The sequence below is a fragment of the Cavia porcellus genome, unplaced genomic scaffold (assembly GCF_034190915.1).
Source record: "Cavia porcellus strain 051 isolate PalLab524CR breed Dunkin Hartley unplaced genomic scaffold, mCavPor4.1 scaffold_5, whole genome shotgun sequence".
Classification (NCBI taxonomy): Eukaryota; Metazoa; Chordata; class Mammalia; order Rodentia; family Caviidae; genus Cavia; species Cavia porcellus.
The window spans coordinates 61421545-61448539 of record NW_026947488.1 but is presented as its reverse complement, the minus strand read 5'-3'; the positions used below and the strand labels follow the sequence as shown (position 1 = coordinate 61448539).

At 41.0% G+C, this 26995-nt stretch overlaps 1 protein-coding gene across 2 annotated transcripts in view; it reads right to left on the bottom strand.

Moving 5' to 3' along the window:
- The window catches only part of Pccb (propionyl-CoA carboxylase subunit beta), a 94690-nt gene extending 71158 nt beyond the window's left edge, over positions 1-23532 (bottom strand). Inside the window, exons 1-5 of one of the 2 annotated variants that reach the window (XM_003476736.5) lie at positions 23296-23532; positions 20090-20209; positions 18598-18666; positions 16932-16988; positions 14626-14739 (exon numbers count right to left, since the gene is read on the bottom strand). In XM_003476736.5, coding sequence (XP_003476784.1) covers positions 14626-14739; positions 16932-16988; positions 18598-18666; positions 20090-20209; positions 23296-23478 — 543 coding nt within the window. In that variant the 5' untranslated portion in view covers positions 23479-23532. The remainder of the gene's footprint in view (positions 1-14625; positions 14740-16931; positions 16989-18597; positions 18667-20089; positions 20210-23295) is intronic. The other variant, XM_013159936.3, reaches the window with a different exon arrangement.
- Positions 23533-26995: the final 3463 nt, after the last annotated feature.

The following is a 26995-nucleotide window of genomic DNA, read 5'->3' as shown; positions in this document are numbered from 1 at the left end:
AAAAAAATGTGAACAAACAAGTTATGAAATGTTTATTCATTTAAAGAAAAAAAAAAAAACCTTGCTAAAACTTGAGCTAAACACAGTGACAGTCTGTGGCATCCTTTACTAAGGCTGCTGCTGCCACCACCCACACAGGCTCAGGACAGCCCAAAGGAAAGGCCAAAGGAAAGGACACAGTAATTCAAACCCACAAGAAGCAATTAGGAGTACTGAAAATAGTAAATTTTTTGGTTAAATACTACATATATTTCTCTTAATACTTTAAATAACAAAATATACTATACAACTGTATTTCAGGGACTTAATAAGAACACAAATGAAGGAATATAAAAATGGAGCTATCTCGGAGCAAAGTTCCTATCTTTTACCAGAATTAAGGCAGCATTAATTTGAAATAATCATGATAAATTAAAATACATACTGAAACTTTGAGAGCAATCATCAAAACATTTTTTAAGTCTAAAAAAATAAGTCAGTGTATTAATATTTCACATAACAGTTGTGCTTTGTTTGTTTTTGAGACTACTGGAATTATTTGTCAAAGATGTTACAGGAACTGCCTTAAATATGTTTGATACTAAAGGATAACATGGAAAAAGTCAAGGAAATCGAGATAACAATGTCTGGACAAAGCAAGGACACCATAATAAGAAACCAGGCAGAAACTCTGGAACAACTAAAATGAAAAGTTCACGAGAAGGGTTCAACAGCAGATCTGAGTATGCAGAAAAAAGCGTCAAGAAATTTGAACATAACACTATTGACATTACCTAGCCTTAGGAACAGAAGAAAGAAAAATGGACAGAGCCTGAGGATCTGTGAGAGAACATCGAACATACCAACATACAAATTATAGGAATACCAGAAGAGAGAAAGGTCTGATAAAATATTTGAAGAACAGCCAAAATCTTCCCAAATCTGATCAAAGTTAAGAGTATACATATCCAGTAAGTCTGATATAATTCCAAGTGGGATACAAATTCACTCTCCTAGGGAGACACACAGTCAAACTATCAAAACCCAAATACAAAAAGAAACTTTGAAAGTAGCAAGACAAGAAGCAGCTTTCCACACACATGCCAGGGATCTCAGTAAGATTAATGAAAGGGGCCAGAAGGCAGCTGGATATATTCAAAGTACTAAAAGAAAAAACTGTCAAGAATTCTATATCTAAGCCAGGAATGTAGTGCATATCCCTACTATCATCACTCAGGAGGCTGAGGCTAGAGGATTCTCCAAAATTAGAAGTCAGCCTGAACTACATAGTGAGTTTCAAACCAGCCTAAACTACATAGCAAGACCTTGTTTAAAATTACCCCTTCAAAAAAAATTCTATAGTCAGCAAAGCTAATATTTAAAAATAAAGAAAAAAATAAGACATTTCTCGATAAAAGCTGAGGAAGTTCATTTGTAAAATTCCAATCAAAATACCAAGAGCATTTCTCACAGAACTAGAAAAAAACTAAAATTCCATACGGAATATAAAGAGGCCCAAAATAGCAAAAGCAATCTTGAGCAAGAGCAAAAAAGAAGCATCACAATCTCAGACTTTAAGCTGTATTACAAAAAGTACAGTGACAAAACAGCATGTTCTTGGCCCAAGAAAACAAACTTGTATGGAAATGAAACAGAAATGAAACAGAAGAGAGGATGTAGAAACAACTCCAGACATGCTCAGTTACTTGATCTTTAAGAGAGGGACCTACATACACTTAGGAACAGAGGAACAGAGGAAAGCATGTTTAATGAATGGTGATGGGAAAATCAGGTATCCACATGCAGAAGACTAAATCTAGACTCATGCTTCTATGTACTAAACAGAATAAAAATAGAACAAAAATCTAAATATTAAAAGAGGAAGTCTGCTAGAGGTAATAGGTAAACCTTTGAAGAAGGAGGCATAGGCAAAGACTTTTTTTATTTTGAAGAGGATAAAACCAAATGAGACAAAACAAAATAGAGTCCATCAAAACAAAAGGAACAACATGGTACATGACTTAAAAACAAAATACAAGGAGATCAACAATGGCTACCATAATGCCTCTTGTTATCTTCAAAAGAATTGCCCATATCATCAGGCATAATAAATCAAACAAAATAATACAGAATAAAACAAATAAAAACAAAACAATAGAAATACTATAGGACTTCAAAAGAAAATAATAGTAAAACCACAATGGGTATTATAATGCATCTTATTGTACTCCAAGTAGTTGCCTATACCATCAGACTTGGTACTATCAAACAAAACAGAACAGAATAAAATCAGTCAAAACAAAACAATGAAAGCAATACAGGGCTTCAAATCAAGCTAATAGGAAATAAAAAATGGTTACCATAATATATCCTGCTATCTTTGGAAAAGCTCTCCATGCCATCAAATCTAATGTAAGTAGACAAACTGAAACAGAATAAAACCAAACTAAACAGAAAAATGAAAACAATATGGGTTTCAAATCATGATAATGGATTAACAATGGCCACCACCTTCCCTTTTTAGACAATTCCTCCCTTTTCACTTTCACAGAGTGCATTGTACATTTTGGATCCCACTAACTCCTTTAGGTTTTACATTAGGGTGGCAGCCTGCTATTCACCGAAGTGACTCTGAACCTTTTTAACCCCTGAGCATGGTCTCAAGTTGTATGCATTTACCTACAAGAGCCTCAAGGTTTTCTTTTTTATAGCTGATTAGTTTTCCATTGCATAAAAGTGTCATCATGTCTTTCTAACCAATCTGCAGCTGTTGGGCAAGCTACCTCCACTTTTTTCTGTTCCCTGTCACATAGAGCATTGTTTTCTCATCATTGACTTTTAGTCTATAAACCCTCTTTTGGATTAAATGTATTTCCTATGTAAAGCATACTGATGGACTCTATTTCCTGATCCACTCTGTGTTTCTTTTTATTGGTAAATTGAGGCCATCTATATTAGTGATTACAGCCATCCTTCTCTTCCTCATAGCTGCTATGCTATTTTTCTGCCATTGGTTGCCTACTTTCCCCTTCCTTCCACTGTCTGCCCCGTTCAGTGAGCCCCCTCTACCGCTATTCCTGAAACCATGGTCTTTTTTCTCTTTCTCTACAATGTCCTTCAGTACTTTTTGTAGGGTTGGTTTGGCAGTCATGAATTTCTTCAGTTGTTCTTTGTCATGGAAACATCTTGTTTTTCCATCAATTTTGAAAGGTAGTTTTTCAGGGTACATCAATCTGGGTTGGAGATTATTTTCTTTCAGGACTTGCGAGTATTTCACTCCAAGCTCTTCTTGATTTGATGGTTTGTGTAAAGAAATCTGTCATGATTCTGATGGGTTTTCCTTTATAGGTGATCTGTTTCTTTTCTCTGACAGCTTTTAATATTCTGTTCTTGTGCTGAATTTCTGGGATCTTGATTATTTATGTCTGGGTATAGATTAATTTTGGTTATGCCTGGCTGGGGTTCTGTATGCCTCACTTATCTAAGTATCATTTCCTTTTCCCATGCTTGGGAAGTTTTCTTTCATTATTTCTGTAAATAGCCTTTGTATTTCATTTGTGTTTACCCCTGCTTCTTCACTCACTTTTTTATTCTTAAATTATACTTCTTCTTATCATCTTGTAGCCTTTGTATTGTTACTTCTTGGTTCATTGTTATTTTTACAAGACCTTTCCTTTCATGATTGCAAGCTGCAAACCTCTCTTCAAGGTTTGATAGTCTATCTTTAGTTTCTTTCAAGCAGTTTTGCCAGCTTTCAATGGAGTTTTTAATTTCCTGGTAATCTCTTTGAATCTGTTTCATGTATTCTAAATCTTTTTTATATTCTTTTCCCTCAATTTTGTATGCTCCTCTATTCTTCTACCTATACCTTCTTTAGAGGTGCTTAGAATAAATAAAATTCTTTTATTATGTTTCTCATTTCTTCTTTTACCTGAGAGAGTATTTCTAAGTCCTTTTATAGCCTCTTGAAGTTGTTTCCTTATTTCAGTTGTTATTGCTTCAGAAACTTCAGGAGTATCTGATCTTTTCCGTGATTAAATCTCCTGAACCAGTACTGCTTGGGTTGGAGGCCAGAGACTGCCTTTTGCCTCTTCCTCTTGTCATGTTCCCAGTTTATTCTAGACAAGTGGGTAGTGGAATCCCCGGCACTTCCTGTGCTGACTACAATTTCTCTGAAGTGAGACTGTTTGCTTTTTCTACCCTGTGCTAGCTAGGGATATCTGATGGTCACCATTGGGTGCACTGGTGTAGGGCCACTGGTGGCCGCTGGAGTGCAAGCAGGGTTGGGGCAGGCTGCTGCCTCCCTCCCAGGCTGGTTAACAGCCAGGAGCCCTTATCACATATAGTACATGCAGTGGGCGGAGCTGGTTGGGGATAGCTTTAGGGAAACCTCGGCCATGGCTGTTGGAATGTGTACTGGGGCAGGACTCAGTCCAAGCAATTTCCACCAGTCTGCGCCAAGCTAGGAGTGGCTGAATGAAGCCAGCTGCAGTTCTGGCTCTGGGCTTATCCTGCCAGGCTCCAAAATGGCCCCGGTCAATGGCCCACTCCTGAGGGAAAATTAAGTCCCCCATACTCACTGCCAACGAGTGAAGGTCTCCAGTCTGCTGCTCCCCTTTGCCACCACATCTCCCGACAGGGGTCGTTGGGCTTGCCTTCACTGTGCCTTCACTGGACCCTAGATTTCAACAGCTTTTCTCCCATGGTGGTTCCAGCTCTGGGTGAAAGCACCACCAACTATTGCTTTTCTCCATTTAAGATTAAGTTTGTTTTTTTTTTTTTTCCCCTTTCCCTCTCCCCTTCCCTCTCCCTCGGCTTCAATTCTCACTTTAGGTTCCTCCTGAGTCAAGGGGACCCACTTCCTTCCTTTTTATCTTCCCCATGATGCTATATTCCAGCATCTGGACTGTTTCTCTCAGGGAGGCTGTTTACCCTGCTGCTTACTGTTCTGCCATCTTCCTCCAGCACACTGAGATCACAATGTTATGTAAAATAAATCAGATACATGAGCTTAAATATTGCCTAGTTTTTCTTATATGAGAAACCTGAATACAAATAAAAAGCAAAATAAAAAATAAATAATAGGAAATAGATAAATCTTTTGTAAAAAGGAATAGAACCAAGAGATTGAGAGAGGAGGGAAAGGAAGGAGATGAAGAATTAACATGTGTGCTATGTACATGCACCAACTCCTTACAAGGAATGAGATCATGTACTATAAACACATACCAATAAAATAAATAAGTGAGTAAATAAGTTTTTCTTATATGAGAAACATGAATACAAATAAAAAGCAAAATAGTTTTATATTTAGGAAAGCTAATCTTTAAAAATAAAGGAAAAATAAGATATTTCCAGACAAAGACATAAAAGCTGAGGAAGTTCATTTGTAGTTGACAATCATGCAAGAAACACTATAGGGGGAGGAGAAAATGGCGGCTAACTAGAGGATCAGGCGGAGAGTCTCTCCGGAGAAATCATATTAAAAGCTAGAATATCACAACATGGAGAGGGCCAGACAAATGGATAACGATTCTTATTAACCAAGACAGTGCAGCTGGAGGATTTAAAGTCGTGCTGAGACTGTGAAGGCTGAAAACGGGAAGATGCAAATCCTGCGCCTTTTAATCAACAGTTTAACCCATGGACGCAACAGGAAAAGCTGTGTTGGCTTTTGACTGCCCAGCTACACCAGAGGAGATTGTGAAAGACTCTCGAGCTCCAAAGCCAAACGCTGCTCCACACTGTGCTGGGAGGGCACGCCGCGCGGGTTTCTGACCCTTCCACACCGTACCGGGAGTGCACGCAGTGCGGATTTCTGACTGCTCCGCGCCGGGCAGCGAGTGCACGCCGCGCGGGTTTCCAACGGTTCCGCACTGAGCCGGGAGTGCACGCAGCGCGGATTTCTGACCCCTCCACCCGTACAGGGAGTGCACGCAGCGCGGATTTCTGACTGCTCCGCGCCGGGCCGCGAGTGCACGCCGCGCAGGTTTCCGACGGTTCCGCACTGAGCCGGGGCTGCACGCAGCGCGGATTTCTGACTGCTCCGCGCCGGGCCGCGAGTGCACGCCGCGCAGGTTTCCGACGGTTCCGCACTGAGCCGGGGCTGCACGCAGCGCGGATTTCTGACCCCTCCACGCCGTACAGGGAGTGCACGCAGCGCGGATTTCTGACTGCTCCGCGCCAGGCCGCGAGGGCACGCCGCGCGGGTTTCCGACGGTTCCGCACTGAGCCGGGAGTGCACGCAGCGCGGATTCCTGACCGTTCCACCCTGTACCGGGAATGCACGCAGCGCGGATTTCTGACCACTCCGCACTATACCAGGCGCTGCGCGGATTTCTGACCATTCTGTGCTGTACCGGGAGTGCACGCTGCGCGGATCTCTGACCGATCAGTGCTGTGCTGGGAACGTGGGAAAGGTGGGCGGCGTGGACCCTGGTGAGTACTAGAGACCCTGCGACTGCCGGGGTTGGCCAGAAAACATCTTGGAACGGGACAGTGCCCGCCACCACGGGGACATCAATAACACAGAGTCTGGTGGCAGCCATTTTACAGTTGGGCAGAACCTACAGCTCAGTGGGGTCACTGAGCCCCCTGTAGGGAGGGCTAGTGGAAGGCATCTTGGAATTGGGCAGAGCCTGAGTACGTGTTGGCTTCAGCCTCATACAGAGTTTGGGCAGTTCTGCTGTGCTGGTGCTCCTGACACAGAGAGGTCTGGAAGAGAACAGCTGAGATTTGGGCAGGACCCTGTGCCATAGTGACATTAGTCAGCTGCTTCTGGTACAAAGAGAACTGGCAGGAGCTACTGGGGCTAAACCAAGCCTCTGCTTGGGGCCCAATGAGCGGATACAAAATAGTCACAACTCAGTGACAACCAGAAAGTACAGCCTAATTTAGGAACTAACTGGCACAGAGGCTAGAGACTAGCCTGTACCGCCCCTGCATCCCAGCCTACCCCAGATAACAGTAAATTGGGGAGGACAGCAAAAACTCAAGCCAGCACGCTTCTGAAAGGCCCTAAGCAAATCGGAGAGGGCCAGAGAACTCCAGGACAGTCTGAAAGAAACCAGAAACATGACAAGAGATAAAAATAAAAAAAAATCTCCAGCTGCCCAACAGGAGAAAATAAGCCCAGGAGAAGTAAACACCGAAGAGAACAAGCACAGTAACCATCCACTACTCGACACAGCATCAGCTGAAATTAAAAAGTACCTACATGATCTCATAGAGGAATTTAAAGCTGTACTCCTGATCCAAGTGAGGCAAGATATAAAGAGATTAATTAAAGAAATGACAAGCCCCACCCAAGAGAACACAGATGGAAGAACTGAGGAAATCAGAAAAGAAAGAGAAGCATCTGAAGAAGAATTTTAGAATACATGAAACAGATCCAAAGAGAATATCAGGAAACTAAAAACTCCATTGAACATTGGCAAAATGCCTTGACAGAAACTAAAGATAGCCTTCTGAAACTTGAAGAAAGATTTAGGACATATGAACGTGAAAGAAAAAGCCTCTTAAAAATAACAAGGAACCAGAAAGAAGCAATTCTAAAACTGGAAGATGACAAAAAGATACATAACCTAAGAATAAAGAATGTGAGTGAGGAAGCAGGAACATCCAAAAATGAAATACAAAAAATATTCACAGAGATATTAAAGCAAAATTTCCCATGTATAGCAAAAAGAAATGATATCCAGATAAAAGAAGCATACAGAACACCAGCTACCTACAACCAAAACAGATCTACGCCTAGACATATAATAATCGAGATCCCAGAAATCCACCAAAAAAACAGAATATTAAAAGCAGCCAGAGAAAAGATGCAGGTTACCTATAACGGGAAATCTATCAAAATAACAGCAGACTTATCAACACAAACTCTTAAGTCAAGAAGGGAGTGGGGAGAAATATTCCAAGTCCTGAAAGAAAAAAATATGCAACCAAAGTTCATATATCCATCAAAACTCTCTCTAAAAATTAATGAAGAAATAAGATACTTTCAAGACAAGGAGGAACTGTGGGAGTTCGTGGCCACCAATCCAACCCTACAGAGAGCGCTGAAGGACATTACAGAGAAAGAGAGGAAGAGATATCAGGATTCCAGCTACAGTGGCAGAGAGGCCTCAGTGTACGGGGCAGACCATGGAATGAGGGAATAAGGTGGACAAATTATAGCAGAAAAGTGTAGTAGCAGACATGAGGCAGAGATGGTAAGCTAGTCTTTAGTAGAGACAGCTCTGAAACTATATTTAAAAAAAAAAAAGCAGAGGTCATTGCTAATGGTGTATAACGATTTAAAAGACACAGTAGTCCTAGTGCCATATTTAGATTGAATTAAATTTGTTCTGGTCTGTCCGCTCATGTCAGATTTGAGGACACAGACATCTTGACCCAAAAATAGCAGGCTATACCATGGTAACTATCCTTACTTTCCTATTAACTTAAACTGAAATCCTATAATACTTAAATTGTCTTACTATGACTGATCTTAATTGAATCTGAATCGTAAGACTATGGGTTGACCATGGCTGATTTTATTTGAAATTGGTATGCTTGTCAGTATCAACCCTAAAAGTAGAGGCAACTACTCTGAGGATGACAAGTTGTAAAGAATATCCAAACTGGTATTAATTAGTAACAGCTTCCAAACCCTACAATGCTGCCAAAGTTAAGTTTTTATAAAAATAGGTGATACTATATTTAACTATAATAAGCCAGTGTGGTGGTCAAATCTATTGAAAATAACAAGAGGAAACATAGTAACTATGGAAGATCATCTATATTGTGGTCTTAAATGTTTTATCCATTGCATGTTTTTCTAGGAAATTGTTTTGCTGGCTTGCTATGACTTGGTATTCCCTATAACACAGAGAGGATAGATATATATGTGGAAATTCACACATGGGTTCTTTTTTTCTTTTTAATTATTTATGGGAATAGATTATATAATGTAAGATGTAATGAACAGATACTCTGAGGAAGAGACACTAGGAAACTCGAGGCTAATTTAGTAGCATTATGATAGAAATTCTAGCAATACTAATGTTTGCTGATTAGAATGACATTGGACTGGTTTCTTGAGTTCAATTTCAGCATATGTAGAGATGGGGACAGCTATCACAAAGAGAAGGAGAGATGAGTTGGTAGTTACTATTGTCTTCCCTAATTTGGTACTTGAGGACCTAAAAAGTCTTCAATGATTTGATTAGTTCTATAATATACACTAAGTATATAAGGTGGATGAAGAAGGGGACAACTATTTGTAAAAAACTAGAGACAGTTAGATAGACAATCAAGATCTCCAGTGGGCTTCCTATGAAATCTGTATTTCTTTAAATTGTTTTTTTAACTGCTATGTTCTGTTTTGATATGTTAAATCTTACCCTCTTTGAGAAGTAAAACAAATGTGTAGGACTGATAACCATGTTACTGAGCTCTTGTTCGATCATAGAGCAGAAGGGTTTGTAGTGTCACTTTATGAATGTCATTCTAAATGCTTCAATTCCATAACATGAACAGCTACTTCTAAGATGACAATGTGTAACTTATCAACCAGCAATTTCTTACCGTTTGTTTTTCTGTAAGTTTGTATCATTTCTACCCTTTTTTAAAATCTCCATGTATTCTTTTGTTTCCTTTTCTTTAAATAAAAAATTAAAAAAAAAAAAAAAGAAACACTATAGGGTGCATTCTTTAGTCTGAAATAAAAGACCATTAGACAGTAATATTAAACTATGAAAAAAAATACTAAATACAACTTCCTACATTAAAAAATAATTGCACATTTCAGTTTGTAACATCTCTACCTCTCCTATGACTTGAAAGACAAATGCATGAGACAACTATAAATTTGTTAATGAATGCAGCATATATAAAGAGGTAATCTAGCACAATATCAACATGAACAAGAGAAAAGACAGGAATGTACACAGGCACTGTATTGTCATACTACAAAGGCTGACCCTGTTTCACTTCAATCAGTTTGAGTTATTAATTTTGATCAACTAATCACTAAGGAAAAAAATTTCAAACACAATAAAAATTAAATGAGGTGAACTAAAATGCCATAACTCAACAGAAAAGACCGAGGTGGAGTATATAAGCCACTAAAAGCTTTAACACAGTGAAAACAAACAGCTAAACAGCAGAAATAAAACATGCTTTATCAATAATTACATTTTCAACGTAAATGAAATAAAGGCTGAAAGTATAGCCTACTGATGAGTTGCTTGCCCAGCATGTGCCAGGCACTGGGTTTAACTCCCATTAGCAAGAAGAAACAAAAAAAGAAAATGAATTAAATTTCCCTACTAAAAAAGATTAGCAGATTGAATTTTTAAAAATAACCAATCTACCAGTGTGGTAGCATAGACCTATAAAACCAGCACTCAAGAGGCTGAAGCAGGAGGATTGCCAGGAGTTTAAGGCCAGCCTGATTCAAGGCCAGTCTGAACTACATAGTAAGACCCTATCTCAAAAAACAGGCATATGGCTACAGATGTTTTAAAAAGATGTTTAAAAAACAAAGTGAGTTCAAGAGCAGCCTGAACAGCATAGTAAAGTCCTGTCTGAAAAATCAATCTATTCATTGTTTATAACAGCTTTACTTCAGATTAAAGGACACAAAAAAGTTTAAAGTCAAGGTCAGAAAAAATATGTTCCATGCAAAGAGTAACCAAAAATAATCATGGTAGATGTATTACTATCAGACAAAAGCAGGCTGAAAGCCAAAAAAGTTACAAAACACAAAGATATTACATTACGATAAAGGTTCCAGATACCTAAAAAGTTGTAAAAATATATGCATCTAACAGAGCACCAAATTCATGAAGCAACAAGCCACAAAATAATTTCAAGAAAAGTTGACAGAACTGAAGAAAGAGATGCAGAATTTCAGCTGGAGATCTAGCACTCTACCTTGAGTAATGGATAGAACTAGACAAAAAGTTAATATGAGAACAGTGCACATAAACAACATCATAAGCTAATGTAGCTTTAGAGATTATACCACTCAACTCTCCATCAACAGAAGGCATATTCTTCTCAGGCACAGTGGCATATTCTCCAAGAAAGACCATGAACTGGTCAAAAATCTTAAGATTATTAGAATCAAAGTAAACTTTCTAATCACAATAAAATCAAACTATGATTCAGTAACAAGAGGAAAACTGAAAATTCACCAATTCTGTACAAATTAAAACACTTATAAATAACTAGCAGTTCGAAAATACTTCCGAAGGGGCCGGGGATATAGCTCAGTGGCACAAGTACCTGCCTGGCAAGCACGAGGTCATGAGTTTGATTAAAAGTATCAAAAAAACTTCAGAATAAAAAAAATGAAAATACAGTATACCAAAACTTCTAGGATGCAGGGAAAGCACTGGTGAGAGGGCAATTTGTAGCTAGGAGGGCATTTAAAAAAAAAAAAAACACTCAAATCAATAACCTAACATAACCTTAAGGGACTATAAAAAATAAAACTAAACTTCAAACAAGCAGGAAGAAGGAAATAAAAATCAGAACAGAAATAAACAAAGCACACAGAAAAAGAACTGGCCACTGAAAAGATCAAACTTGATAGATCTTCAAATTAAACAGTTTTAAAAGATAAAGAGCTGACAGAGAATGAATTTTACTAAATATTTAAGAAAGAATTAAGAATTAAGAAGGAATGTAGCTCAGTGGTACAGCACATGCTTAGTATACATAAGTCCTTGGGTTCAATTTGTAGCACACCAGGGGAGATGGGAGAAAAAAAAAAAAAATCAACATTTTACAAGTCTTTCCTAACAGCAGAACAGGGAACAAGACAGTTCTCTATGCAGCCTCACACTAATCCAGTTCCTCCCTTCCTTCTCACATAGAATTCGCAAGATATACTCTGTACCAGGAAGGCAGCAACCTGAGTTGAAGAGGAGCTGGCCAGAACCCCCAGACTCCAGTCTATTCCCCTTTAGAAAAGGGTGTCCTTCACCATGTCAGCCCAGCACATGATGTGGTCCACTGTAGAGTTTCTCACCTGTGGTGCACACACTGGCCCTGTCCAACCTAAACAGCTCTCATGTGTCTTGGGGAATCAGTTCTCAGTTAATTCTAGGCTTCCTTTGTCTCTTAATGTTATGCTTAAGTCTGCTTCATAAACTTGTGCGTTTTGTGTCTTAGCAAACTGGGAACCAGTACATGATGAACCTGCCTCAGAGGCAATACTTCTAACTCATTTAACGAAGTGAAAATTAGTCTCATACCAAAGACCAAAAGAAAACATCACAAAGTAATCACAGACCAATATTTCCTAAAAATGTAGAACAAGAATTCTCATTAAAACAAAGCACTAGTAAACGGAACCCACACCTTAGAAATCAATTATACACCATGATAAAATGAGAATTATCACAAGAATAAAAAACAACATTCAAAAATCAATTAATTTAACACTACAGCATATCATTATAAAGAACACATGATTACATCACAAATGGAGACGAAGCATTACTATACAGTAGGTCCCCAGCTTATGAACACATTCCATTCCGAACCTTTAGAAATCAGATTCGTTTGTAAGTCTGACAAAGCGAGTCATATATACGTTCAACACAGATACAGACTGCATATTGCTTTGTACTTCCTTGCATCCCTACTGCTTTTCCTCTTGCTTCTGGACATCCTGAGCTCTGCTGAGCACTGTACTACAGTGTACTATCACACTGAACAGCAAGCACACAGCAGCATGGCTGCGACCGTCTCCGCCAAACATGGGAGCTACTTTCGCAATTTGTTCACATCTACAAATGTTTGTAATGCGAGGCCCATTGATATCTGTGGAAGTTCTCAACTCCAACGTTTGTAAGTCAGGGGCTTACTGTGTTATGGTTATGTAAGGAAATGTCCTTGTCCTTCAGAAATATCCAGTAAAGACAGCATAGTATCTTCAATGTACTCTTGATGTTCCAGAAATATATAATATCCAAATGTGTATACATGAAAAGAAAATGATACACCCAAGAGCAGGAAATGTAAGCAAGTAGTCCATCTGGGTATAAAACTAATAGTTCTTGAATTATTGTGGCAAGTTTTCAATGAAGTTAGAAACGATGTCAAAATAAAAAGTTACCAAAAAAATAACCAACAGGCAGAACTGGAGAAATCAATATAAAAAGCAGCAGAAGCAGCAATAGTAAGCAATTAAGCCATGAAGATCTTAAAAGTCACTAAAGCCAATTCCTGGAAAACAAAACAAAACAAAACACCTCCCGTATCTGGTACTCAAGATGTGTCAGACTAGATGATGGTCTAAAATCCAGTCAAGCTCTAAAATATGGTGGGTTTTGTCACTTCTCTCGGGACCATTCTTTCTTTCCTTTGTTTCTAACACAAAATGATTTTCAGGCTTTGAGCCAAAATAGACCTTCCAGGCCTGAACTGTTCAGACCAAGCCAGCCACGGAACTAATGCTCCTTGGGGTGTTATCCTGGGAGCTCAGGTCTACAGATTAAGAAGTAGGTTTAGAAACTATAAAAAGTGACTTCTCCATAAATATAAGTAATCCTACAAATAGAGTATTTTATAAAGGGCAAATACTGTCAGGCGGTGACACGTTTATAATACCAGCTAATGGGAAGACTGAAAAAGAAGAGCAAGTTCCCCTCAGCCCAGCAACGTGGTAACTTAGGGAGACTTTGTCTCAAAATTTAAAATTTAAGAAGGGCTGGGGATGTAGCTCCATGCAAAGGCTCTGGGTCAATCCCCAGTTCTGCCAAGAAAGGGGAAAAAAAAAAAGCTGGGGTAAAATACATGGGCTGTATTTCTGGTGAATCGCATCAGGGACCCTGAATGACGACAATGCTTACCAGCCTGCATGCCAGGGGTGGCAACCACAGCCTGACGGGAGACAATGTCTGTCTCCTTCTCTCCTTCCCCTCTGCTCCCCGGAAATGCTACCAGGCTCTTTCTGGCCATTTCTCCCTCCCTCACCCCAACCTCCCATACCCTCTCTCACAGTATACTGGTATCTTTAAATAACATTGTTTTTTTCCATTTCTCTCATAATTTCAGCCCATAAATAAGCACAAAGATAATGAAATGATGTTCGTGAAATGTCTCCAAATAGTCAGACTAGAGTGATTTCTCCTTTGTCCTGTTTGAACTTTGTATAATGATCTGGTAAATATGTTAACCAAAAAAAAGAAGTCTTAATTGCACTTTTAAAAAATCACATCCTAGGGGCTGGGGATTTAGCTCAGTGGCATAAGCACCTGCCTTGCAAGCAGGCGGTCGTGAGTTCGATCCCCGGTACCAATAAAAATGAAAAGGAAAAAAAAAAAAAAAATCACATCCTAGCAAATCCATTCATTTTAACCTTTCTTATTCCCTCTTATTTAAAAAGAAAGAAAGAAAAAAAAGTAGTTCAAATGCTTTCCTCTTAAGACTCGTTTTTCCCAGTGAGCTGCCTTCTATCAGGAAAAAGTCTTCCCCACTCCTCTTTCTTTTCATCCAGCCTTCATCTCATCCCCCATGACACAGGAAGGAGTCACAGAAAAGACACACTAGGACAAAAAACGATGAGGAGGGCAGAGAAGCTGAGGCCAGGACACAGCCTAAAGAACCAGGGCCTGTGCTCTTCTGCCCTCTATTAAAGTTTCTTACCAGGAAGATGTCTGCGTAGCCAGCCAAGGACTCTACCCCCTCTTGGATCCGGGCTCCCCCAGAGTCATTCAGTCCAATCACTGGAGCACCCACTGTTATGGCCTGGTCCATGATCTGAAAACAGCAGAGAAACCGATTGTGAGATAACTGCTTTTGTTATCAAAAACAGCATTGACAAAGCATGGTGTTTTCTGGAAAATGTACAGAGAGCAGCCAGGTACATCCCTGTAATTCCAGCACTTGAGGGCTGAAGCAGGAAGACCACAAGTTCAAGGCCATCCTAAGCTGCATTGTGAGCCAAAACCAGCCTGAACTACATACAGCAAGACCATCTCAACAAACAAAACAATGTTCTGAATGTATTTTTCCACACAGGAGGCAGGAACACTGGTTTTATTCCTCATGATGACTGGGTATCTTCATGGAAGACAAAGGAACAGATATATATTTTTGAGGCCTTTGTTTTTGAGACAGTCTTGCTTTAACAGTTCAGGCCAGTCTTGAACTCTCCGTGTAAAGGAGGCTGGCCTTGAACTCAGGCAACCCTTCTGCCTCAGCCTCCCAAGTGCTAGGGCTACAGGTGTGCACCATCATGCCTGGCAAGGGCCAGGTGTTTAAAATGCTGAGTAAAGTCCCCCAACATTCAAGGGCCAGGCACTTCTCATTAGCAAAAAATAACACTGCTCATGGCAACTACTTCTAGAACCAGTGGCTCAGGCTGTAGTATCTTCAACAGCCAGAATTGTGAACAGTTGTTATTTTTCTTTTTCTTTTTTTTTTTTAAATGGGGAAGAGAGAAGGAAGGAGAAGAGGAGTAGGAAGGGGGAAGAAGGAGAAGAACAGGAAAAGAGAGAAAGGAAAAAAAGGACAGAAAAGAGAAGGAAAAAAGGAGAATGGGAAGAATGAGGGAGGAGCAGGAGGAAGCAGAAGGAGGGAGAGAGAGGGATGAACAAGGAAGGAAGGGGAGAAAGTTCATAGGTGGTCTTATGGAAGAACCAGTTTTAGACATTGGCAAAGATGTATTTTCATGGAAGCGAATGTTGGCCCAGCCCTGCTTTTACATCTAACACAACAGACTGTTTTTATGGGTCAGCAGCTCTGACAGCATAATAAGGGGCATTTCTACAGCCCCTGAAAGTTCACAAAGCATGTTCACCACTATTGCCTCATTTAACCTTTATAACAGAGACAGTAAAAAGAGGGAAGTCAGGGCCACGGATATAGCTCAGTGGCTTAGCATCTGCCTGGTAAGCACAGGTCCTGAATTCAATTTCCAGCACAAAAAAAAAAAAAATGGAACTCAGAAAGGTTTAAAAGTAACCACGGGGGCTGGGGATTTAGCTCAGTGGCATAAGCGCCTGCCTTGCAAGCGTGTGGTTGTGAGTTCGATCCCTGGTACTGGTAAAAATACAAAAATACAAAAAAAAAAAAGTAACCCCTATCCTGGGAGGCTGAGCAGAAGGACTGCAAATAAAAAAAAAGTTACATGACTAACCCACAGCCTCAGGAGGACTACTTGCCAGGACGGCTTTAGAAACCAGGTGTTACACTGCAGAGCGAAGCCCTGCCCGCTACTAACAGTGCAATTAACTCCAAACTGCCACTTTTGTTCTTCCTCAGAATATCTAAACCTCCCTGGGCTTTGTGCCTGATAGGCAAGCAATGCACCACTGAGCTACTTCCCCAGTCTCTGCCAGTGATGTTAAAATACACTGTTCTTTACTGTTGAGACCTGGACTCTCCCTGTAAACCTGGGAACTGTTGGCATAGAGAGGGACTTAGCAGTTTATGAATCTTGATAGCAAAAAACTTACATTTTTATTAACTCAACCTCATCTTTAGCATTTCCTTTAAATATGAACGTAGCCAATAAACCACAACAGTTTTAGAAATACCTGTGACTTTGTCATTAATAGAAACCAGATGCTTTTGTTAAATTAAAACTGCTGCAGATAATCTTGAGTATCATTTTTATTCATTCATACTTGGAAACTATACCAAATTACTAGATCTACTGCTAATCTTGTTATGTTAAGGCATTGGTAAAGAAGTACATATATTACAAATACATTTTTAAATATTTTTGGTTCTTTATAATTTTACATATTTTAAGCATGTAAAAATACGAGGGTCCAGGCTTTGCCAGCCTGTCAAAGAGGTCCATGGTACAAAAAATTGCTAAGAATCCCTTTAGGTCAATACTATCTGTTTCACAAATACCCAACTCAGTGACTTACATTCCCAAAATATTCCATACGCACCATATAACTGATAAAAGTATTTAATTTTTGATATTAAACACTTACTTTGCAGATCTTCTGAGCATGTGCTCCTGACAGACTGCCTCCAAAAACTGTAAAATCCTAAAAGGGAAACAAATCAACAAGTAAAGTATGACTGACCAGAGATAAAAAACAGTAAGAAGAATGGGCCAGGCATGATGGATACACCAGTAATCTCAGCACACGGGAGGCTGAGGCAGGAGGACTGAGGTGGAGGCTAGCCTGGATCTCACAGTAAATTCAAGGTCAGCCTGAACTACACATCAAGACCGTATCTCAAACCACTGCCCACCAAAAAAAAGAAGAAATAAAATGCATAGATAAATGTTTTTAAAGGAGTAGCAGAAGTTAGTAAACAGAAAACTCTGATTTATAGATTCCATCAAATAGTGAATAAAAATATCTTAAAGGGAGTTCATGTATTGTGAAGAACAAAGGACTTAAGTCTTTATAAAAATGATTTGCATCTGAGGAAATAACTTACACAGGATTAACCCTAATATCAGATTCCATGGATAACATTCAGGCATTTCTATTTCTGGGAAACATTTGCTGTTCTGACAAGTGACAGCTGTTGTCTCTACTTACGGACTTTCATTACTTTTGTAAAGGGCTTCTTGTGAGTGTGGCCTTCCTCCTAAACCCTCACCTAAAAGACAGCAAGGCTGAGTACAGTGACACAAGTTTATAATCCCAGCTACTCAGGAGGCTAACGCATGCGAATCCTGAGTTTGAAGCCAGCCTGGGCAACTTAGCAAAAAGACCCTGCCCCCTGCCTCAAAAATGAAAAAAGAAACCAAGCGCATTGGGCCACGCCTATAATTCCAGCACTGTTGGGAGACTGAGGCAGGAGGACTACAAGTTTAAGCCCAGACTGAGCAACTCAGAGGAGAAAGAGGAGGTGGAGAGGGAAGCAGAAGAAAACAATGACAACAGTAGGGATTAAGAACAGAATCAACCCCCAAGGATGGGCACACGACAGCAGAAAAGAATGAATAAACTTGGACAAACTGAAATCACAAGAACATCTCCCTTAGGGCCAGAGATTCAGCTCAGTGGCATAAGCGCCTGCCTGACAAGCACAAGGTGGTGAGCTGGATCCCTGGCACCAAAAAAACAAAACAAAACAAAACAAAGAACCCCTTCCTTAGAGGGAAGAAATGGAAGCCTGCACATGTGCAGAAGGAGTGACCAAGGAGGAGACAACCTGGAAAGCAAGCGAGGAGAGAGGTGTGAAGGGCTGGAAACAGGTTAGAAAGTCTGGGTTGGAAGCAGACTTCAGAAGGCCTCTCCATCTCGAGCTGAGAAAGAAACCCTATTCTCTGAAGAAACTTAACCAGAGGCATCAAGTCTGCAGTGAACCCCCTAACCCCAGGCCCAGGGCAAGCATGAGGCCATGAGTTCAACGCTCACTTTTCCTTCCTAAGGAAAAAAGTGTAAGGGGCTGATGAACAGCTCAGCGGCACAATGCCGGCCTGGCAAACACTAGGTACTGAGTTCAATTCCCAGCACCCTCCCCCCCCCAAAAAAGAAAAAGAAAATAAGTGTAATACTCTAACATAAGAAATGAAAAGGAGAAAGTAGATCTCTCACCTTCCCCAAACTGTAAGATTTCATTCCCCCAGATTCTCTTGCACATATTTTTTTCCTGGCTGTCAGGAAAGTTCAGCACATTGGAGTTGTGAAATACCTGACTGAAGACATAAACCAATCTTCCATTGATCCGGCCCCGTCCAGTGACCACGCTATCTCCAGGAAACTAGCAGAGAAAAGAAAGGTAAGGGTTAAAAAAGTCCAAACACTTTTCTCTTTCAATGAATATGGCCCCTATGCCTCAAGGAAAGCCAAAAACACTAAATTCCTTAAAAGTCAGCCTAACACAAAGGAATCCTATCTTCCCTCCCTGACCCTGCAACAGTAAGCAAACTCCACTGATGAGAGTGAAAAGTTTATACTCTGAAACTTCATCTTCCTTCCGAAAAACAAAATAGTCTGGCTGGGGTCACAACTCAGTGGCAGAGTGCTTGCCTACCAGGCATAAGGCTCTGGGTTTGGTCCCCTGCACTATTAAAAAAAAAAAAGAAAAAAAAAATAATCAAGACACTGCTCTGTCCACCACTGTCAGAAGCTCACTGGAAGGAAAACATAAAGCATGGCAGTATCTCCAAAGCCACATACCCCAGTCTCAAACCTTAAAAAAGGCAAACCCAGAAGGCCTGGAGGTAAATCCATGTAGTCATAGCACTGAGGCAAGAAGATCACTGTAAATTCATGGCCAGCCTGTGCTACAGAGTGACACTGTCTTTAAAAAAAAAAACTTAAAAATAAAAAATAAAAAAGGGAACTGGGATATAGCTCAGCAGCATAGGGCTTGCCTGACAAGTGCAAGGTTATGTGTTGATTCCCAGTACAAAAACAAAAACAAAAACATTACAAAAATTTTAAAATACCTTTTTTTTTTTTTTTTTTTTTTGTCTTTTTGACACAGGGTCTCACTATGCAGTTCAGGCTGGGCTTGGACTCATTTGTAGCCCAGGCTGGTCTCTTGCAACAATCCACCTGCCTCAGCCTCCCCTGTGGCGGGATTACAAGAGTGCACCACCACACCCGACTAAAATACCATTTTTCATGGCAACTCAGCAATCAGTACAGTCCATAGTGGCTCAAATGAAGTGAGCTGGTTTGGTGCCAACTTCACATGTCTTTGGTCACAGAAATCACATATATGGAAAAATGGATCAAAAATGAGTCCAGTGATTCCATGAACGGCATTCATTTTGCTGATCTCAAGAACTCAGAGGTATAACCTTAAATCATGTCCAAAAGTGGCACTGGTCAGCACTTAGAGGGTCCTTAGAACCTGGTTCTCAAAGCACAACTGAAAAACATTCTCCTGTCTTTGGAGAGACCCATTTTCCAGATTTGTCATTCTCTACCACCCAGAAATAAACCCTCAACCAAGGGTTCAGTTCATTTCCCTGAACTGAAAACTAGTACCAAGTTACAATGCAGAGATATGAGCAGCCCACCTCCACTCCACCTGCTGACAAAGAGGAGGGAGTGAGGGAACTGAAGGCCCCAGCAGCACTTCTCAAAAGACTCAGGAAAGCTGCACAGACCCTAAGTCTGCCGCCAGCAGAGCCTCTGCTGGGAAGTGTTCATACCACCGCTTAAGCAGATACCTTATTCTTATCCGCAGCCATTCCAAAATCTGCACATCTGTGTTCCACAAACATGTCACTCTCAACAAAGCTGCCAGGGTCCAGCAAGAGACTGATCCGCTCCCTGGCGGTCAGTTTTCCCTAAAACACAATGAAGATCACTCAGTCAGGTCATCAAAGTTAATAAGCAAAGAAGCGTTCATAAGAAAGCCAGGAAGACAGGTTTTGCCCCTTTGCCCTGATGTGAAAGCCTCCATTCTCTCTGACCTGCCCAAGGTAAACAAGTGTTATTAATAGATTTCATTTCAGACAGTGAGGAAAGCAGAGTAGATGTTTCAGGAGCCACCTGACTGTGAAAGGTAAATAAGGAAGGAGGGCTGCCCACGGGGTCACATGCCTAAGCACTGGGAGGCTGAGGAAGGAGGATCCCTGTGAGTTCAAGGCCAGCCCAGGTAATACAGTGAATCCATGGCCAGAGGGGATTACACAGCAAGACGTTGATTCAAAAAAAAAAGGTGGGGGGGAGGACAAGAAAGGTGAAGAGAATTGGGAGTAAGGAGAACCCAACTCTAGAACAAGCCAACTATTCCAGAAACATTTATGAGGGACTTAAGGAATCTTAAAAAAAGAATTGGAAAGTAGGTAGAAATCTAACACAGGCTTAGTGGAGGGTCTTGAGGTTTTTACCTTCAGATTTCTAGGCTTTTCCTGTAAATCTAAGAAACATGCCTCACGGGGCCTAAACCCCACCCCATATTGTCCTGGTCTGAGCTCTTATGGGGCTCTTCTCCCCTACTGCCCAATACCTCACACAGGGGTGCTGTTTAGACACTACACACCTACTGGACAGCCCACAACAGGTAACTGCTAAGTAAAAGGGAAAGTGCCAGAGTGGTAATGAGCTTGAGAAGGGTTCAAAAAACAGCACTCAGGAGGCAGAGGTAGTAAGATCTCAAATTCAAGGCCAGCCTGAATTCCATACTAAGATCCTGTCTCAAAAACCCCCCAAAAATTATTCTTAAGAGGTGAGGTTAGATGTCCCAATGTCCCAAGAGCCTCCACTATGCAAAAGCTATAATCCCAGACAGGAAGACAGCAACTATGAGACCAACCTGAGCAATTTAGCAAGACAGTGGCTCAGGCTTCTCTGGGTAATCTCAATTCCCAGGAGTGCAAACAAATAATAAAATAAAGACCTCCATTTCTCGCGTTCCTAATGATAAAACTTTCAGTGAGGTTAGAGAGACAGGAAATATAAAAGTGGCCTTAAAATTTAAGGCCACTTAAAATTGGAGATGTGGAGAAAATCTCCATGACCGTCGGGGCCTGGCTTTCTCTGCCAGACACATGGTGTGGAGGGCATACAATATAGCTTTGGTCTGGGGTGGTGCCTAAAGGGGCATTACTGATGCGCTAGCAGTGATTGGAACTCATTTTGTACCACAGGTAAATTGCCTAGGGGTGGGGAAAATGCTCTCAAGGTAAAACATTCCTTGGTTCCGCCTCTCACTGCTGTAGTGTCCTATCTAAGGCAAAATCCTTTCACTTAAAACCTCAGCCCCAACCAAATATTCTAGGCCACTCTACCTCCTCCTGAGAAAAGCAACCAAATCTTGTAAGAAAGTGTTAAACAATAATACATCCTATACATTGTTGTATAAAGTTGAATAAGTTGAGAAAAGAAATTTGGCAGTGTGTATTTTCTAAAATATTTGACCTGCTAATTCCATTTCAAGGAAATCTATCCTAGGAGAATACTCCAAAAACTGTTTAAAAGAGGTAGACTCTGCCTCCCAACCAAAAAAGCTTTGGCAAAAGAAAACCTTCCGCAGGCTGCATCTAAACCTAACACATTCTGTCTGGGAAGGGATGAGACAATGTTCCAGGAAGGAACTGAGCAACTCACCCTGCTCAAAGGGTACATTGGAGCACACGGGTGGGCTTCTCCAGAGGATGATCTAACATCTTTTCCCTCCAGGGAGGGAGGCCCTCCAGGAACCACAAACCATCAACCACATTTGTAATTCACTACCAAGTGTAAAAAAGGAACTGTCACCTTCAGGCCTTTCTCAAATGGAAATCGATGGCGATGGCATATGAATCAACACTTGATTTGGACTCAAATCTTCTCACCTCTGAGCTCAGCTCTCTCAATCACCTCCCCCATACTTGTAAGTAGTATCTGAGTGCCCTACACCTGTTAAGAGTTCACTTCTGCACCCTCTTATTGACAACCTGCCCAGCACTTTGGGATGGCCTCAAGCACGAGTCACGGACACATTGAGCAAGCCTGGTTCCAACCTGAGGACACCTCTTCCAGTTTTTTCTGCTGCTAAATTACCCACGCAGTATCTTCGAAGGTCAAATGTGACCCTCAACTCAAAATCCAGGCAATTATAAAACTGTATAATCCAGGCAAGTATAAAACTGTATAACCTAGATGCACTAGGGAAAAAATGTTTACTTTTAAAAGTATTACCAAAAAAAAATCACCTTATGTTGCAACATGGAAATATGTGTCCAAACTATTTATTGCACTTTACTAGCTGGTTCATGAGTAACGGTAGTCATGTGTAGTCATGCTTGCCTTTTTCACTAATTAATCTGAAAAACAATCCAGGCAGTGCCAGGCAGTGCATCAGTTGCTCACTCCAGCGAGAACGCAGAGCAGCATGCACACTTCTAAATAGGCCACCTGCTTCCTGCGCGCTGATGGCCCAGAGGGGGTACTCCATCTGTGGGCAGCACACACTACTCAGGGTTAATGAAGTTGTGTCCAAATTATTTCCCCTACCACATGTCTCTATTTTTCTGTTCTGGTCATAGAAAAAGAATTTGCCGCCGCTCTTTCCTAGAATAGAAGACTAAGCAGATCTTTTTTTTACTATGTCCATGTTCTAATAAGATTCTGAGGGAGAATTATGATCACCTTCTAAATAAGACAAATTGATTTCTAGATACTACATTGCCCAAAAGTTTACAGCTGTTAAATGAAGAGCTGACTGGAACCTTGCAAGGTCCGTCTAAAATTCCAAGGGTCCAACGTAAGACCAAATACACAGCCGCCTATCCTGGTTTCAAGGACCACAACTCCTACTAGCGAGCTCCCTCATTGAGCCCAGCCCTGCACGGCGCCGATTGGCTGAGCGGCGTCTCCCACCGCGAGCCATGCGCGCTGGGATAGGGCACAAGCGAAGGGGCGGGACTCGGTCGACCCCTCAACTCACTCGCTTGTGCTGCGCTTGGATTCGGCGCTGGCCTCCTCCCAGCAACGCGGCATTTCTCTTGTTCTCGATACGTTCATTAATGGAGGTGGGTTGGCTGCAAAGGCTGCGGACCGCAGTGCGGAGACCACCAGACAGAACCCTGAGCCTAGCTCCAGCCGCCGCTACCCGCGTTACTGCCGCCATTGTTGCTCTGCCGGCGAGTGTCGGACTGAAGCACCTGAGTACGCATGTGCTTAAAGCCGGGACACAGCTGGGACTGCGCCTGCGCAGCGTCCGTGGGACGTAGGGATCTGGGGGCTGGGCTACTGAGCGCCCTTGGGAGCTAAGGGTGTGTGTTAGAGGCCTTAGGCTGTGGTCTGAGTTATGCAGAAAAAAAAAAGCGGAGGCGGATCTTATGCGTGCTTTGCTGCACAAAAAAGAAACTATATTTAAGCTATCTTGGCGATCTAGACTCTCAGCTTTGTTGTCCCTCCAGAAAATGAGTGAATAGTAAACATTAATTAGCGAAAGTTAATTGAACACTGCGACATGTTGCTTTTTTGCATTATTAGCTAGCCCATATTCTGATTTCACAAATAAGGCAAATGAAGCAGAAAGGTAAAAGGATTTGATCTAGAACCAAGACTGAAGATATAGTAGAGTCAGGCTCAAACTCAAGAGACTCATTCTATTGAGTATGTGTCAGGTATTGAGCACAGGGACTTTAACTTGTAGTGAGTCTCTAAGAAGACCTGTTAAAAATCATGACATTTGTTAAAGAATGATAAACAATCTTTATTAAGGACCTTCTTAGACCAAGAACTACTGCAATAAGAAACTGAGATTAACTCCGAACACACAAAGTAAAGATTTATAGCCAAGAAGCAGAGAAGGTAGCTAAAAGGAAATTTCAGGGAAAAGTGAGGCTGTGGCTAAACCCATGTGACAGAGATCTTGCTGGAAGCAGGCCAGGGTACTCCGTCATCACCTGCGGGATGGTGGGAGATTCGAAACCTGATCAGATACGGAATGATCAGATACCAACTGAGAATTCCAGCGGAACTAAGCAAGATTCTTGCTAAAACTAGACTCTACAAGAAAGGACCTTGGAAGCCCCAGGTCAGGCCTACTCAAAAGAGAATTCAGTAGATTCTGGCTAAAGTTTGGTCTATGTAGAGAGTCTTGTTCAACACAGCAGTTTCAAGGGTCAGGTTGAAAATGAAAATTCTTAGGGATGAAAATGCTCAGATTTCACTCCAGACCTGTTATCGTGTTTTAGGAACTCCCAGAGATTTCATGTTCTTGTCTTGAGCAAAGAATTGGATGAAACAAGCACTAGAGGTAGCAAGTTTTACATTTATTAAAGGTAGGAAAATAAACATGTTCTGCCACTTAAGTGTGGGCCAATTAAAAGTAGGAAAACAGGGGCTGGGGATTTAGCTCCGCGGCATAAGGGCCTGCCTTGTAAGCAGGCAGTCGTGAGTTCAATTCCTGGTACCGATAAAAAGGAAAAAGACAAAAAAAAAAAGGAAAACAAGTACACTGCAGACTGCGAGCCGACCACTGTGAAAGAGTGCGGAAGCCTACAGATTAATGACAGCCATTTCTTATAGTGTCCACTCATTAGGCTGAGGACAGGTCTACACTATACTACCAAAAGCCTGCTTCTGTTCTGGCAAGAAGAATTAAAGATTTTCTGATTGGTCTCAGTTGCAGGAGTATTTTCTGATTGGTCTCCGTTGCAGGATTTTGGGACTTGTTCTGCATATGTCTCCTGGAACTACATGACTGATATGTCATGCCCTCTTGCCCAGTTTGCCATGCCCTAATCTTCTGTCTCTGACTTACTGAGTCAGAAATGGAACATGGCCAGTGATAATTTAGCAGATAATTTTAATTCTGATAGTTAGTGAAATTTAAGAATCACTTCCTGAGGGGTTTGAACTGTTGAGAGCTTGTCTATCTGCTTCCCCAGCTAACAGGCAAAGTACAAGGTACATAGCTCTCATTCTTAACCACAGGAAACTGCTAAAGTTGATCATTAACCCTTCCAATACCTACCTCACAGCTAAAACCTTCATAAAGTCCAAATTCTGGCCTAAGACTTTAATATTAACACAATTCAACTCAGCAAACTTTTTTGAACTTCTATGTGCCAAAAGCAGATTATCAATACTGTGTTTCCTGGAAGAGGACTTATTATCCATATGTACAGGAAAGCTAAAGTTCTATGGCCTAAACTCTCCTTACCAGGCACAGTCCTCCTGTATCTAACTTAACAAGTGCTACTAGACCTACATTTTTATCTGCTTTAAGGACCTCACCAACCTAGAAAACAGACTAATGGCTGATCTTCGAGAACGTGAGAATTTGGACAATGCTAAGTGTGTCGTGGATAATATCACCAAGAAAGTAAATGCATACTAAGGAATAGCAGTGTGAGCAAAAGCCTGGTGTGTTCAGATTCCCATACACACATACAAAACTTGGTTGTGTCCCTAGTTTTTGGGAAAATAATAATGAGACCAGAAAGGAATTTGGCATTAGACTGTGAAGAGTTTTACATGTCCAGAATTGGGGCTTGATTTGAGCTGGGAGCAGCACCTTGTAGGTTCTTCTCCTAAAGCATATTCTGCACTGTGTTAAAATTTGCTGTCTTTCCAGATAAAAGGCAGAGATTTCAGTCAGCTTGCTTACCCCTGGCCCCTACACCTAGAAAATGGTCCAAAACATAGTAGGCCTTCAGAATGCATTTGTGATGTTGAACTGAGCTAACAAGGCAACTTCATGTAGAACTGAAGATTTTTGCCTGCTCTATACATGCTTTCAGCCTCTGCTTGGATATTATCTTCTCCAAGCAGTTTATCCTGATCCACCCTCTGCTGGGGCTAAGGTAAGTATTAGTCCTTCAGGGAAGCAAGGAACATACTGCCTTTAAGTAACTACTGCTTAGAAAAAGTCTGAAACACTGAACCTTACTGCTCCCTGCAGCTCTTCTTTCCCATTTTCTTTCCCCTTATATCAGTTTTTCATTACTGTAGGGAGCCACCTAGAGCAGGTGCTTTAGAAACAAAAGAGGTTTACTTTGGCTTATAGTTTGGGAAGTTGAAAATCCAAAAAGTTTCTCACAAGGGACCCCTTGTTGGCATCACATCAAGATGGCAGTGTGTAGATATCTGTGTTGTCTTTCCCTCTCCTCAGAAAGCACCAGAATTCAATCATGGAGCCCCACCCTAATTATTTAATTATTTCCCACAGACCTGACCTTTTAATTAAGTTTCTAACGTCAGAATAGTATTAACACTTGACTTTGGGGGATTGAATTCCTGCATAACTTGGGAAATTAATCATATTGAAATCACAGCACCCTTTTCTTTCTTATCCTCTCTCTGTCCAGTGACTACCCATGAGCATTCCATTCATAGCTCTATAGATCTGTAACACTATTCCTCCCACATAAAATGCAAGTCCCAACCTGGGGTAGGTATGCTATGAGGAAGGTTAAACTACCCAGGAATTGGTCTCTTGAATGCTCTGATCTGCTTTCTTGTGTGCTGTGGTCTGCTTTCCTGTCCTTAGCCCCACTCAAAGATTTCTATTTTTTAATTATTTGACTACTATGAGAAAGGAATTAGCCTGATCTGTCTTTAGTTTTCTTGGTTTTTGAGACATGAAATGGAAATCTGGAGTTAGAATACCTGTCTAGAGCCTGGGTGTCATG